Source organism: Bos indicus, chromosome X (genome assembly GCF_029378745.1).
Source record: "Bos indicus isolate NIAB-ARS_2022 breed Sahiwal x Tharparkar chromosome X, NIAB-ARS_B.indTharparkar_mat_pri_1.0, whole genome shotgun sequence".
NCBI classification, from domain to species: domain Eukaryota; kingdom Metazoa; phylum Chordata; class Mammalia; order Artiodactyla; family Bovidae; genus Bos; species Bos indicus.
Window position 1 is genome coordinate 38,984,828 of NC_091789.1, and position 12,742 is coordinate 38,997,569.

The window sequence follows — 12,742 nt, forward strand, 5'->3', positions numbered from 1 at the left end:
CACCAGCATCTCCCAATTCAGTGATCTCCCCTTTGCGCCCCCTGCTTCTAGGTGCTCTTGCGCTAAAAACTACCCCACCCCAGGTGCTGTTGCCAAGTACAAATGTGCAACTTGGACCACGGCACAGCACTGCTGGAAAAATGCAGCACTCTACCACACAGAGGTCAGGTACACACTCTGAAACTGGCATTAAAAACCCTCCACCATGTCTCTGGCCACTCCTGAATCATCTACCCTGCTCCACGTGCTCCTTCTCTAACAGCCCACTGGGTTCTGGGACTGGGCCAGTACCTGCCAGTGAGACATGTGCAAATTCGCAGGAGAAAAACAGGAAGACAGACACAAACACTATGACCAGGAGGTCCAGCTGAGAGGCATGCAAAGTGGCAACTGAGAGGGGTTTTCCTGGTTTATGAGAGAAAACTGGGGGGATGAGCCTGATGTTCAGCAGCGGGGAACTAGAAGATTCGTAAGAACGCTGGAAACTGATGGGCTGTAGTAGAACAATGTTCATGACGGACAGTGGGAGATCCAAGTTCGCCTGTGGTAGTTCCAATGTGAAGACGCGTGTGGCTGCTGTAGGGAAAGAACCCAGGTGCTGAGGTCCTATCACTTTAAATCGGAATTCTCAGTTCTGCTGATGACTAGCTCTGGGAACTTGGGTCTCTGAACCTCAGCTTTGCAGAACTACTGTAAAAATTAACGTGTGCTTGGCACATGGAATCCTTAACAAATGGTAACTGATATCAGTCTAGAAAGATATTCAAAAAAGGCATGTGGCAACATTGGTTGACATTTTAGAGGATGTCTTTTATTTGTTTATTTAAAGCCTCAACTTCCTCCAAAGGCTATATACTTTCAGATGGCTTAATAATCTTCAGATAGGGGCACTTTCGTGGTGGTCCAGTGGTTAAGAATCCGCCTTGCAAGGCACGTGACGATCCTTGGGTGGGGAACTAAGATCCCGCATGCCATGGGGCAACTGAGCCCTCATGTAACAACTACTGAAGCCCGTGAACTCCAGAGACTGTGCCACAATTAGAGAGCCCATAGGCCACAAAGAAAGATCCCACATGACACAGCAAAGATCCTGCAGGCTGCAAGTAAGACCAATGTGGCCAAATAAATAATCTTCAGAGTACAAAAGGGACTAAGAGATTAAAGTCACTGGACTCCTAAAACTTAGGCTAAGGCTGATGCATATATTATGTGCTTGACCCAGGCACCTTCCTACCAAAATCCAGGGGAAAAAACAGCCTACAATCCAGTCTACAGTCAGAGGCAGACTATAAACCAACAATCTGTTACTAAGAGCTCACACCAACACAAACAAGCGGGCATCCGAACTGGTATCAGAACTAGGCAGAGGCTTGGGCTGGCCATTTAGAACCTGTGCAACTCAGGCCATCTCTCCAGTGCTCCCTCTCTCCTGGGCTGCCCTTTTCCACTCACAAAGGCCCCCTGAATTATGAAGCTATTACAGAAGTCCTTACTGATTTCAAGCCGAACCAGAACCCAAACAATTCACACACACAACTATTCTCCCTCAGTATTCCTGCAGCAGCTCTGTCTCCTGTACAATGATGTTCTGGTTATGGAGCTACGACCGTGAGTGGGACTCTGCAAAACAATCTAATACACCTAAACTTGACCCAGCCGTGACAGAGAGACATCTCTCTTGTTCTTTCACACAGACTTGCACACGGCTAACAAGAGTTAGTGGGTCATTTATGCAAAAGAAAAGTGTACAAAAGTTGAGAGGAACATGGAAGCAAAGCCATGTAGGACAATAAACGAACTAGTCCATGTAGGGCAGACAGAGGAGAGAAGGCAGTCTTCAAAGAGAAAGCGCTTCCAAAACTACAGGACAGACAAGAGCATGGTTTCTGGAAATACCAACCAGGTACACAAGGAGAGGGAGAGAGTATGCCCAGTGTTTTAAATGTACTTGACCACTGAGTCACTTTGCTGTACACCCGAAATTAACACAACATTGTAAATAAACTATAGTTTGATTTTTTTCAATGGTTAACAATTAAACACCAGGGTCACTGGGAGCTCAGCAAAATGCAGGTCCTTGTCAGCAGGCCAGGGGCAGGGCAGAGGGTCTCCATTCCCAACAAGCCCCCAGGTCTAGCCAATGCTGCTGGCCACAGGCCACGTTGAGAGCAGCTAGGTGCCAGGGAACGAGGATCCCACAGATCCCATTTCCAATAATTAAACAGAGAAAAAGGGGAAAAAAAGAAGCATCCTGTGCCAGATTAGAAAGCATCAATGTGGGAAAGTGGTTTTTTAATGGTAAAAATTTCCAACCAGCTCACCTATGTGTGACCAGGGAACTGATTTAATACACGATGGTGCCCTCACAGCATGGAACACTGCACAGCCATGAAGTACAGGAGAAGTCTGTGCAAGTCATTTAGAAAAACTGCCAAGATAATTGAGTGAAAAGGGCAAGTCAAAGCAGAGCAAAAAAAAAAAAAAAAAACCATAGTGCTCATAAGAAAACAGTTAACATATATGTAAAAGATTATTTTTAAAAGTTTCAGAAACATCCCACTTATTACCTATAGCTATCTCTGGAGATGAAAACTTGCAGTTTCTCACCACACACAACTATTTGAAGTTTGGGAGGCTTTGTTTATGTTTACAGTGAGTAGGGATAACTTCTGTAATCAGAATAACATAGGTGATAGTTGTGTTTTTAAAGTGTTTCCTGCAAGCTGCATATGAGCTGTGTATTTGGACAAGAACAGTTCTATGGCTAATGTCATGCAAAGAGAGAAGTTCCTCAAGGGTCACAGCCACCATACAGGGTCTGACCCCTAGACTAGGGAGGAGTGTATCATCTTGGAAAATTCTAGAAACTAAACAGATCATCTGTGGACAACTAGTGAATCCACACCGATCCTCGGGGTCACTTTCCTTTTCTAAAAAGTCACACGAGAATTTCACATCCTTTTTTTTGATCAGCTACTGGACAGGGATCCAGGAGAGTGTGGCAGGTACAGCAAAGCCTCTTTCAGCCAAGACAGACAACAAACAGATGGGGAGCTGCGGGAACAACCCGGCCCAAGAAGCTACTGTCTGACACATTTTAAAGGGAATTCGCTGAAACCTTCCTTACACGTTTCTCAGATTGAGAGGTCACAGCACAGTGGGGGAAGCAGCTGAGAGGACAGAGCGCATTGGACCTGTGGTCCAGATCTCACTCTCCTCTTAGAGATTCCACACCCCGCTTAGGAAAAGACAGAGATATAAACGACGACTGCTCTTCTTTAAATTCACCAGTCTGGGTTCGAAAGGAGACTGCCAACTGCTCTGCACCCTGACTGTGGTGGTGTTCTACTCTTCACTGGTCAAGCTAGAACTAGACGCTGACTAGTGCTTTATGCCAGTTTTTTAAAGTCAACTGCAGGAATTAAGCTGGAATGCCTAGCTTCATGGTGTTGCAGAGGACTGAGCTGAGCACACACTCACTCATCTGATACACCTGGCTACACTGTCCCCCGGCCCACTCAGATAATACCTGCCCTGGAGGCATTCTTCTGGAAGAGATCACAAAAGCAGAGCAGTCAGGAGAGTCAGACTTCAAAATCACAGTACGTGAGGAACAAACACCATTCCACCCAACAGCACTGTGACTACTTCTAAATTCACTACCTGAGCTTTGCCAGCATCTCTTTAAAGGTGGGACCCCAACTGCAACCCTCCACACAGCACTGGCTGACACTGAGTCAAGCAAGGCTGGTGCCTCCAGCCCTCACTGGAGGGGACTAACAGCTCATGAGCTTCTGCAGTAGCTCTGCCACGAACTCCTACTAAGCTGCAGTAAGGCACAAGCCCAAGTTTTTCTGAGTTCCTGTTTGGCCTTGTCTCCGCTGCCCTTTATGAACCTACACACACATTTGCAAACGTAATCCTGTTAAAAACTCAAGTCTCATTCGAGTTGGCCCCATCAGCAAACCTGTCTAGATGGCCGTGGGTTCTGAGTAGTAGCTCACATACCTGTTTTTCAACTCCTCCCACTTCCATTTCTCCCTGCACCTGCTCGCCATAACAAATATCCTCAGCAGAGAAGCATTGAGCCGGCCAGCGATGGAGTGCAAGCTCCTGAGACCCCTATTTGGATGGAGGTGACCCATACAGCAGCCACTCCTGGGACTTAGGACCCCACCCAACTACACTATTATGCCAGCACAGTGCCCACACTTCAGCACCTGGTCCATAAGAATCTTCTTGAATCGGAGACTGGCAAACCTTTTGCAGAAAATCCACACACCCCAAATGGGCAAAGGCAGGGATAAGACTGACAGAACCTGTCCCCCCAGCACTCACAATAGTTGCCAGTGATCCCTCTCTCTTCAAAGGGATGGTATGGGGAGGGAGGTGGGAGGGGGGTTCAGGATGGGGAACACGTGTACACCCATGGTGGATTCATGCTGACGTATGCCAAAACCAATACAATGTTGTAAAGTAATTAGCCTCCGATTAAAATAAACTTATATTTTTAAAATAAATAAATAAATAAAGGCATACAAGCTGTTCTTTCTGGAACACAGCTTGACATCAAAGTCAGACCAGACCCTCCCAGTCTGTTTCCTCACCTACTATCTCCCTCCTTTGGAAACTGGGATGCTTGCCCGTCTGCAGTCGTGCAGAATCTCTCCTACCCTGCAATTCCTCAAGGACTGGCGATTCCAGCTGCAAATGAACTCCAGAGCCTCTAGACATCATTTCATTAGTCCAAGCGGAAACTAAGTCAGAGAAGCTGGGCGCTCCAGTATCGCCTCGCCCATCTAGGATTTCAGTTCTCTCATCCCAGTGCTTCCTTTGCCCTGACCCCCTACCCACCATTTCCTTACTTTACACAGAAACACCGAGGGGACTGTCTTTTTCCCAGGCTTCACTGTGCTCCCGATCCAGTGCTCACCAGACTTTTGCCTTCTCAATACTATTCTTAAAGCTCCCAAAAAAAAAAAAAAAAAAGCTCCCTGTCCTCTTGCAGTCCAATCCTTAGTTTTCTTTCTGTCCTTTCTAACTTCCAGATGAAATCCTCCCCAAGAGCCTCTGTGGTCCTTCAGACACAGCCAGTTCTCTTTTCCCACCCTCTGGCTCACTTGCGGTTGGACTCAGTCCTCTGGATCGGCTTCCCTTTCAGTTTCAGTCCACAAGATCATACTTTTTTGGAGCTTCCTGAAACCCTAAAACCCTGGCCTCTGTGTCCAACTCCTTCCAGCACTCTCAGTTCCTGACTCTCGGAAGGTAGAACACGGCAGGCCTGCAGATCACTCCTGGGATTAGGTGTATCCCCCTGAAAAGCCCTTGCCAGCTCCACCTCTTGTCACTTTCCAACTCTGACCCAGAGACACCAGGCTCAGCTGAGCAACTGACTTTTTTGTGTGAAAAAGGGAAACCAAGACAGTCATTCCAATGTGTAGTAAAGAAGGAGGTCCAGGTGATTAGAATTAAGATAGCCCAGCCCAAGAATCCACAAACTCACCCTACTTCTGAGTAACCTCACAGTAAGTTTTTCCCAATACTCCTGGAAGCCCTTGTCCTGAGCACAATGTCTTATTCCCTGCCAAGTAAGCACACTTGAGAATAGCCAGCCCCTCACTCCATCAGAACCCCTGTGAACAGGAGGCAGCATGCCAGCCCTCAAGTTCCAATAGGTCTCATGCTCCTGTGATAGGTCTACACCAGGGAAGGCCCTGGCGACACGGTTGGTCTCAGCCCCGTTTTGTGCCCTTTCTGCCCACTTTTCTCAGGACTGGACCCCATACATAAAAAGGCCCTATTCAGTTGTTCCCTTTTAAAGCTGGGCTCCAAAGGGCCTCTTCATAGGAGGGAAAGCACCCGTCACTTACTCCACTGTGTACAGAGAGCAAGGTGATAGTAGCACACAGGCCCTAAAAGAACATGTTGCAACTATGGCAGAGCCACAGCATGGCCTTCTGGCCTACCAGTCAGCCCTCTCCCATCTTCCATGCTGCCTCTAGAGAAACTGTGTGGTTCCCCGAATGTAGAAAGAGCCTCCAATTCAAGGCCACAGACTAGCCCATAGGTCCCTTCAGTCCCTCGCCCCTCCCCACTCACAAGGACAGCAGCAAGGAAAAGCCAGCAATGTAGAGGTTCCTCTGGGCACGGAAAAGCTTCATGTGGAAGTGCTCCACAGCCCCAGGGTTGTTCTGGAGGTTCACCTTCTCTGTCACATCATCATACTTTCGAATCTCACGAACAGCATCTGCGGCAGAGCAGAGATACAGATGTTCAGCCCCGGATCAGTCCAGCTGAGATGCAAGGTGTGAGTCTGGGCAGCCTTGCTTTCCTCGAAACTGTCTCCCCTGCTCTTCCCCTTCTACACACATTTTGATGGGTGCCCTGTCAGAAGTGCTGCCCTCCGACCTGTTCTCTCCTCCAGCTTTTCTCATGTCACCCTCTGGACCCATTCTACCCAGACTGCAAGCTTGCTCTCCATGTCAAGAAACTCAATGAATCTGAGATGTTGCCAGCAACTGGGGCAACTCCCTTTCCCACGGTGCCCCCACTGTTTGGTTCTATCACAAATGGGGCTGGCCATCAGCCACCCAACTGATAAACCAGGCGAGTCCTGTTTATGGAAATGCCCACGAGGCAGGCATGAGCTGCCTAGGAGTCAAGACCTGGAGCATGCCTGCTAAAGACTCAAAGGTTTTCATTTCTAAGCATCTAAGCTTTATAACTGGTTAAACTGGTGTATTCTGCTTACAAAAGAAATTCACGCTCATCAATGTTCAATGCAGGAGAAAGAAGCCCATAATATAATCAATCACCTCCAGTAGAACCTACTACATGCGGCCAGCTTAAATAAAGCAGTCATTTTCAGTCCCATTCAGTTCAGTCGCTCAGTCATGTCCGACTCTTTGCAACCCCATGAATCGCAGCACACCAGGCCTCCCTGTCCATCACCAGCTCCCAGGGTTTACTCAAACTCACGTCCATCGAGTCGGTGATGCCATCCAGCCATCTTATCCTCTGTCGTCCCCTTCTCCTCCTGCCCCCAATCCCTCCCAGCATCAGAGTCTTTTCCAGTGAGTCAACTCTTCGTGTGAGGTGGCCAAAGTACTGGAGTTTCAGCCTTAGCATCATTCCTTCCAAAGAAATCCCAGGGCTGATCTCCTTCAGAATGGACTGGTTGGATCTCCTTGCAGTCCAAGGGACTCTCAAGAGTCTTCTAGTTAGTGTTATTCTCTTTGTATTACACAGACCTAAAATTAATGTCCATGTCCCCCAAATTAGACTACAGCACCACAAGAACAGAAACCTTTCCTATTACATCCCTAAGGCCTAACAGAGTTCTAGGCATACAGGGGGAGCACAAACACCTGAACAGTGAAAAACCTCTGCTCTAAAAAACCACTGCTGGCCACTCATATATTCACATCTGTGCATTTGCAGGCTAGAAATGGAACCATCCCATACCTACTACTTTTCTCCCTCAACCCTGCTATCTCTTTTTTCTCAATTGAGGTACACTGATTTGTAACATTATATAAGTTCCATTAGTATTTTTTACTTCTATGTATATATCCCCTACAACGTGCTTAAAAAAATATATAGAATGCTTCATGAGTTTGTGTGTCATCCTTATGCAGGGGACATGCTAATCATCTCTGTCTCATTTCAATTTTAGGATATGTGCTGCTGAAATGAACATCTAAGACATCAAAAATCAATACATAAAGATCTACCTAAAGAAGACTCTTAATGGATCCCCATGGGAGAGGGGCAATGTAAGCCTACTATCTGGATCTTAATTTATGGTATGAGACTGCTTGTTTTTTAGGCTGATTTTACATCATAAATATACACCTCCACTTAATGGTATCTTTGTGTTACATCTGTGGGCTTCCCAAGTGGCTCAACAGTAAGGAATCTGCCTGCCAATGCAGGAGACACAAGAAATGTGTGTTCGATCCCTGGGTCACAAAGATCCTCTGGAGGAGGAGATGGCAACCCACTCCAGTATTCTTGCCTAGAAAATCCCATGGACAGAGGAGACTGACACACTACAGTCCACAGGGTTGCAAAGAGTCAAACCCAACTGAGTGACTCAGCATGCACACATGTGGGTTCCTGACCCCCAAAATTCCCATTTGGGCACCTTAACTCCCAACCAGATGATACTAGGAAGTAGGGCCCTTGGGAGATGAGCACAAGGCCCTCATGAGTAGGTTTAGTGCCGTTATAAAATAGACTCCAGAGGGCTCCCTTGTCCCTTCCTCCATGTGAAGACACGGCAACACAGAAAACGACTGTGGAAACATAACACAGACTGTTAAAATAGTTACCTGTGAGACGTGGGTTTATGGGGACCTTTAACTTTGTAAGTTAAATTTGTAAATTTTTAAAGATGTGCTATTTTTGTGATTTAAACAAAAAACATGTTTTCCCACACTGTCTTCTGCATCCAGAGACCCCAGCACCTCAAGGTCCACCTTGACTAATGGCAAAGAGCCAACCAGGGATGGGGGCATTGGGCCAAACCAACTCAAGTCATACAGCAGAGAGCTACCCTCTCTATCTCAGGCCTCCAGCCCAAGGCAGTTGACCCTGAACTCTCTTTAGGCCCACTCCCCCAGTGAGATGTACCCTAGACCCCTTCCCAAGGACGGCTAGGGGCCAGCCAGGGCTGCAGCTTCTAGCTAGTTATGCTATGTCCCTAGCATTTGCTCGGAGAAGGCAACGGCACCCCACTCCAGTACTTTTGCCTAGAAAATCCCATGGATGGAGAAGCCTGGTAGGCTGCAGTCCATGCGGTCGCTAGAGTCAGACACGACTGAGCGACTTCACTTTCACTTTTCACTTTCATGCATTGGAGAAGGAAATGACAACCCACTCCAGTGTTCTTGCCTGGAGAATCCCAGGGATGGGGAAGCCTAGTAGGCTGCCGTCTACGGGGTCGCACAGAGTCGGACACGACTGAAGCGACTTAGCAACAGCAGCAACTTATTTTTGACTCATTGGAAAAGACTGATGCTGGGAGAGATCGGGGGCAGGAGGAGAAGGGGACAACAGAGGATGAGATGACTGGATGGCATCACCGACTCGATGGACGTGAGTTTGAGTAAACTCCGGGAGTTGGTGATGGACAGGGAGGCCTGGTGTGCTGCGATTCATGGGGTTGCAAAGAGTCGGACACGACTGAGCGACTGAACTGAACAACTTATTTAGGCAAGCCTCTATAGATTACATTAGGATATGAAGCAGCCTGTTATCATAGCAGGATGTCGCTCTAGAACATCCAGGCAGTTCCCTGACTCCTCAAAAAGAAAAACGGCACTTTTGCCCACTACCACCTTCTGCAAGGGGCCAATCCCACCCAATCTGCCATACCAGGAGAGTTCGTGGAATCTGGTGTGCAGAAGGGCAAAGCTCTATGTGAACATCCCCCAGCATGGTCCCTCCCCACCCCAACTCTTACCCCCAGCCCACACCTAAAAGCAAAAGCACACACACCCAGTCCCTAAACCCTGCAGCCTACTGGGACCAAGGTCAGCACAGGTCCATTAGCCTCTCTTGGTTTCAGCTCTGGAAGGACCCAAGGAGCTGCCTGAGACACGAGGTGGTCAGCACCAGGGGCACAAAGGCTGCTGGTCAAAGCAAAGACCCTGCCAGCAGGCAGTAGCAGGGATGCTGACGTCTTTGTGGACGAAGGGAGCTTTTCTTCCCCCAAGAGAAAGACAGGCGCACTAAATGGTCTGTCTCTGAGAAGTCAAAGCTGTACTCTAATCATGGAACATGGCACATGGCACAGGGCTTTGTAGCAGAGGCCACAGCAAAAGGTCTAAGTCAGGTAGCTACCAGCAGCCACAACTCACTCACCAATGACCAGTAGCACAAGGATGACAATGAGAACCACAAAGAAGGTGTTGCCATATGTCACTACCAACTCCACAAGGCGGGACTTGAAAATCTTCTGCCATCTGTGAAGAGGACAAAAAGGTTAAAGTCAGTAGAGTAAGAACACACACCTGGGATCCAGGGCCCTGAAAACAGAAATACAGTTTTGCACTCTTCTTCAAAGGCTGAATATCTCATACAGATTCAGCCTCAGCTGCTTGCAATTTTCCAACTTATGACATCCGTTCAACGGTGTTAAAAAGAAAAAAAAAAAAACCTGTCCAAGCATAGAAATTTCTAAAAAAGTCTTAAACACTGGTAGGCTCTGGGGAGAGAAATGCAAAACTTAGTGTTCCCTCTGTAGTATCAAAATGCTTGCCAAATCCACATTATTTCTTTAAACTGTTTTCCCATGTGCCCAATCTCGGCTCATCTAGACTCCCACCACACCCGATTACCGTGAAGCAGACCCCAGACCTCCCTTCCTTTTCCTCCATAAATACTTCAGCATACAACTCCATCAGAGAAGAGCCTTCAGAAATGGCTACCAATCACAATGCCACCGCCAGGCCTCAAAAATATCAAGAAAAATCTCTCATCATCAGAGCCAGAACTCCAAAGTCCAATTGAGGCAATTATTTTTTAACAACTGGTCTATTTGAATCCTGACAAGCTTCTGACTCTGCATTCTGTTGATAAGTACCTTAAACCTCTCTTATTCTACGAACTCCCCCCTCCCTTGCTCTCTTTTGTTTTCTCCCCCAATTCACTGTTGCAGAAACCAGGCTGTTTGTCCTGCAAAGCTTTCCATGTAGCAGCTCCAAGTGGGCCACTGTCCCTGCATTTCCTGTGAAATATATACGGTGATTCAGATCTAGCTTTTGTCAAGAACATTATTTAAGCAATGCTATACACTTTCTATCACAACAGTGGCCTATAATTTTTCATTAAAAAGAAGCTTTTATGAAAACATCTGCGAAAAGAGTCTTATTTGTAATGTTCTAACTTAAGACCAGATGTGTTCCTACAGTATATGTAATCAAGATGAATTTCAAAATAACTTTTCAGAAGTCCTCTGTTCACTGAAAAGAAACATGGCTTCGGCATTCCTAGGCTGAGTAATGCTCATGAGGCCACTACGCAACCCCAGCGAGACTGGTTAGGAGGACAGAAGTCACCAAATCAATGGGAACATGACCCAGGGGCAAGTCTTGCAGATCTCACAATGCCATCCCCTAAACACCCGGAGGGCATCGTTCCCAGAATGGTCGCTTGGTCTTCTCCCCTCTGGCACACTCTGAAGACCAGAAGGCAGGGTGCAGGGGAAAGGACCTCGTCAAGATGTGACTGAGCACAACTGTGGGCCTAGCTGGCAATAATAAACACAGTCCTTGCCACCCCCATCCCAGACAGGTTCTACCTGTTTCCGGCTGGCTTCAATTCCAGGGCCCCCCAACTCTGCAGGCACAAGCTACCGAGACTCTTCCTGGCTTGCCTGCCCATACCTTTTGGGAGAAATGAAGGGAATGCAGAGCAGCAGCACAGCGAAGACCTCCGCATAGAGGAAGGTGGCGACTGCAGTCCACTGCAGACTCATCGTGTTCCTAGCAGCTTTCCACCAGAAGATGTGAGCCTGTTCCTGACGGAGCACAGAACGAATAGGCGTCGTGACAGCTCGGCAGCCACCAGCCCTAGACCTCAGAGCCTTCCCAGCCCTCGAGCCCCGCAGCCTGGCTGCCAACACCTCCAGAGACACCTTTCCAAACAATTCTTCCCCGTGGAGTCTGGGAGACTCCGCCTGCGGAACCCTGGCAGCAGTGGGTGGGAATCGGCAGTTCGGGGAGCCCGGAGATCGCCGCCCGCCGAGGGGCGCCAGAGGCTACCGCCCACCACACCGCAGCCTCGGTCCTAGCAACGCCTTCGCGCTTCCTCCCAAGCTGCGATGCCTCTGGGCCCTTCCACCCGGGCCGACAGAGAAGGAGCGAGCAGCTCCTCCCAGGGCAGGAGCGGAACTCCAAAGCCTCTCAATCACCGCCCCTTCGGCTCGGGCTTTCGGTACCTCTGAGAGCCCCCGAGAGCGACTCCTAGAGGACGAGAGTCGGAGCCAAGGGTAAGAGCGGGTCTCGACCCAGCACCTCACGGCCCCGTCCAGAGAAAGTTCTAGAAGACTGTCTCCTCCGAAGCTGGAGAAACCCCTCCCGGCCTCCCAGGTCTGTCGCGGCGCCTACCAGGCTCCAGAAGACCCCTAGACGAGGCCCCGACCCGGCACGCCCTCACAAGCCCCACCCCGCCGGCTCCTCCGGAGGGACTTCGACGTCGCCCCCCACCCCGGGAGACGGCTCCACCCGCCGCCACCCCGACTTCCCTCCGCCCGGTCCCGCCCCCGCACTCCAGCCTCGGCCCTGGCCCTGCGCACTGGGCCTCCCCGCGCCCCCTCGTCGAAGAGCCGGGGTATCTCGGCAGCCCGGGAGCCCAGCGCGGCGCGCGAATCCGCTCACCGAGTTCTCCAGAGTCACCACGCACGCCTCGTCGCCGCCAAACTCTCCCACCACGAGCCCGGCCCCGCCCCTTCCCCGCGGCCGGAACCGGAAGCGCCCGGCTAGTCCCGGCCCTCCCCCAACCGCCACAAGGCCCCGGAGGCCCCGCCCCCGAGCCGAGGCTCCCGACGCCTGGGACTGGGGAAGAAGCCGCGCCTCGCGCGCGCGCGCGGAGCGACGGGTCCCCGGCCTTGGCGGGAAGGCGAGGTGCCGCTTCTCTAGCCTGCGCGGTCCTCCCGCGTCTCTGTGGTCCGGGGAGGGGGCGGGGCCCCACCGTGGGGCGAGAACGGGGTGGGGCGCCCCGTGCCTGAGCTCCGCCT

At 49.8% G+C, this 12,742-nt stretch overlaps 1 protein-coding gene and 1 non-coding gene across 3 annotated transcripts in view; both read right to left on the reverse strand.

Annotated features, from left to right (window-relative positions):
• BCAP31 (B cell receptor associated protein 31) overlaps positions 1-12,497 on the reverse strand; it is a 29,073-nt gene extending 16,576 nt beyond the window's left edge. Inside the window, exons 1-4 of one of the 2 annotated variants that reach the window (XM_019955812.2) lie at positions 12,384-12,497; positions 11,391-11,524; positions 9,868-9,968; positions 6,100-6,247 (exon numbers count right to left, since the gene is read on the reverse strand). In XM_019955812.2, coding sequence (XP_019811371.2) covers positions 6,100-6,247; positions 9,868-9,968; positions 11,391-11,482 — 341 coding nt within the window. In that variant the 5' untranslated portion in view covers positions 11,483-11,524; positions 12,384-12,497. Of the gene's footprint in view, positions 1-6,099; positions 6,248-9,867; positions 9,969-11,390; positions 11,525-12,113; positions 12,134-12,383 lie in introns of those variants that run through there. The other variant, XM_019955813.2, reaches the window with a different exon arrangement.
• Positions 7,593-7,697, reverse strand: LOC139181859 (U6 spliceosomal RNA). The gene has a single exon (XR_011565587.1). It is a non-coding gene; the product is annotated as a U6 spliceosomal RNA (small nuclear RNA).
• Positions 12,498-12,742: the final 245 nt, after the last annotated feature.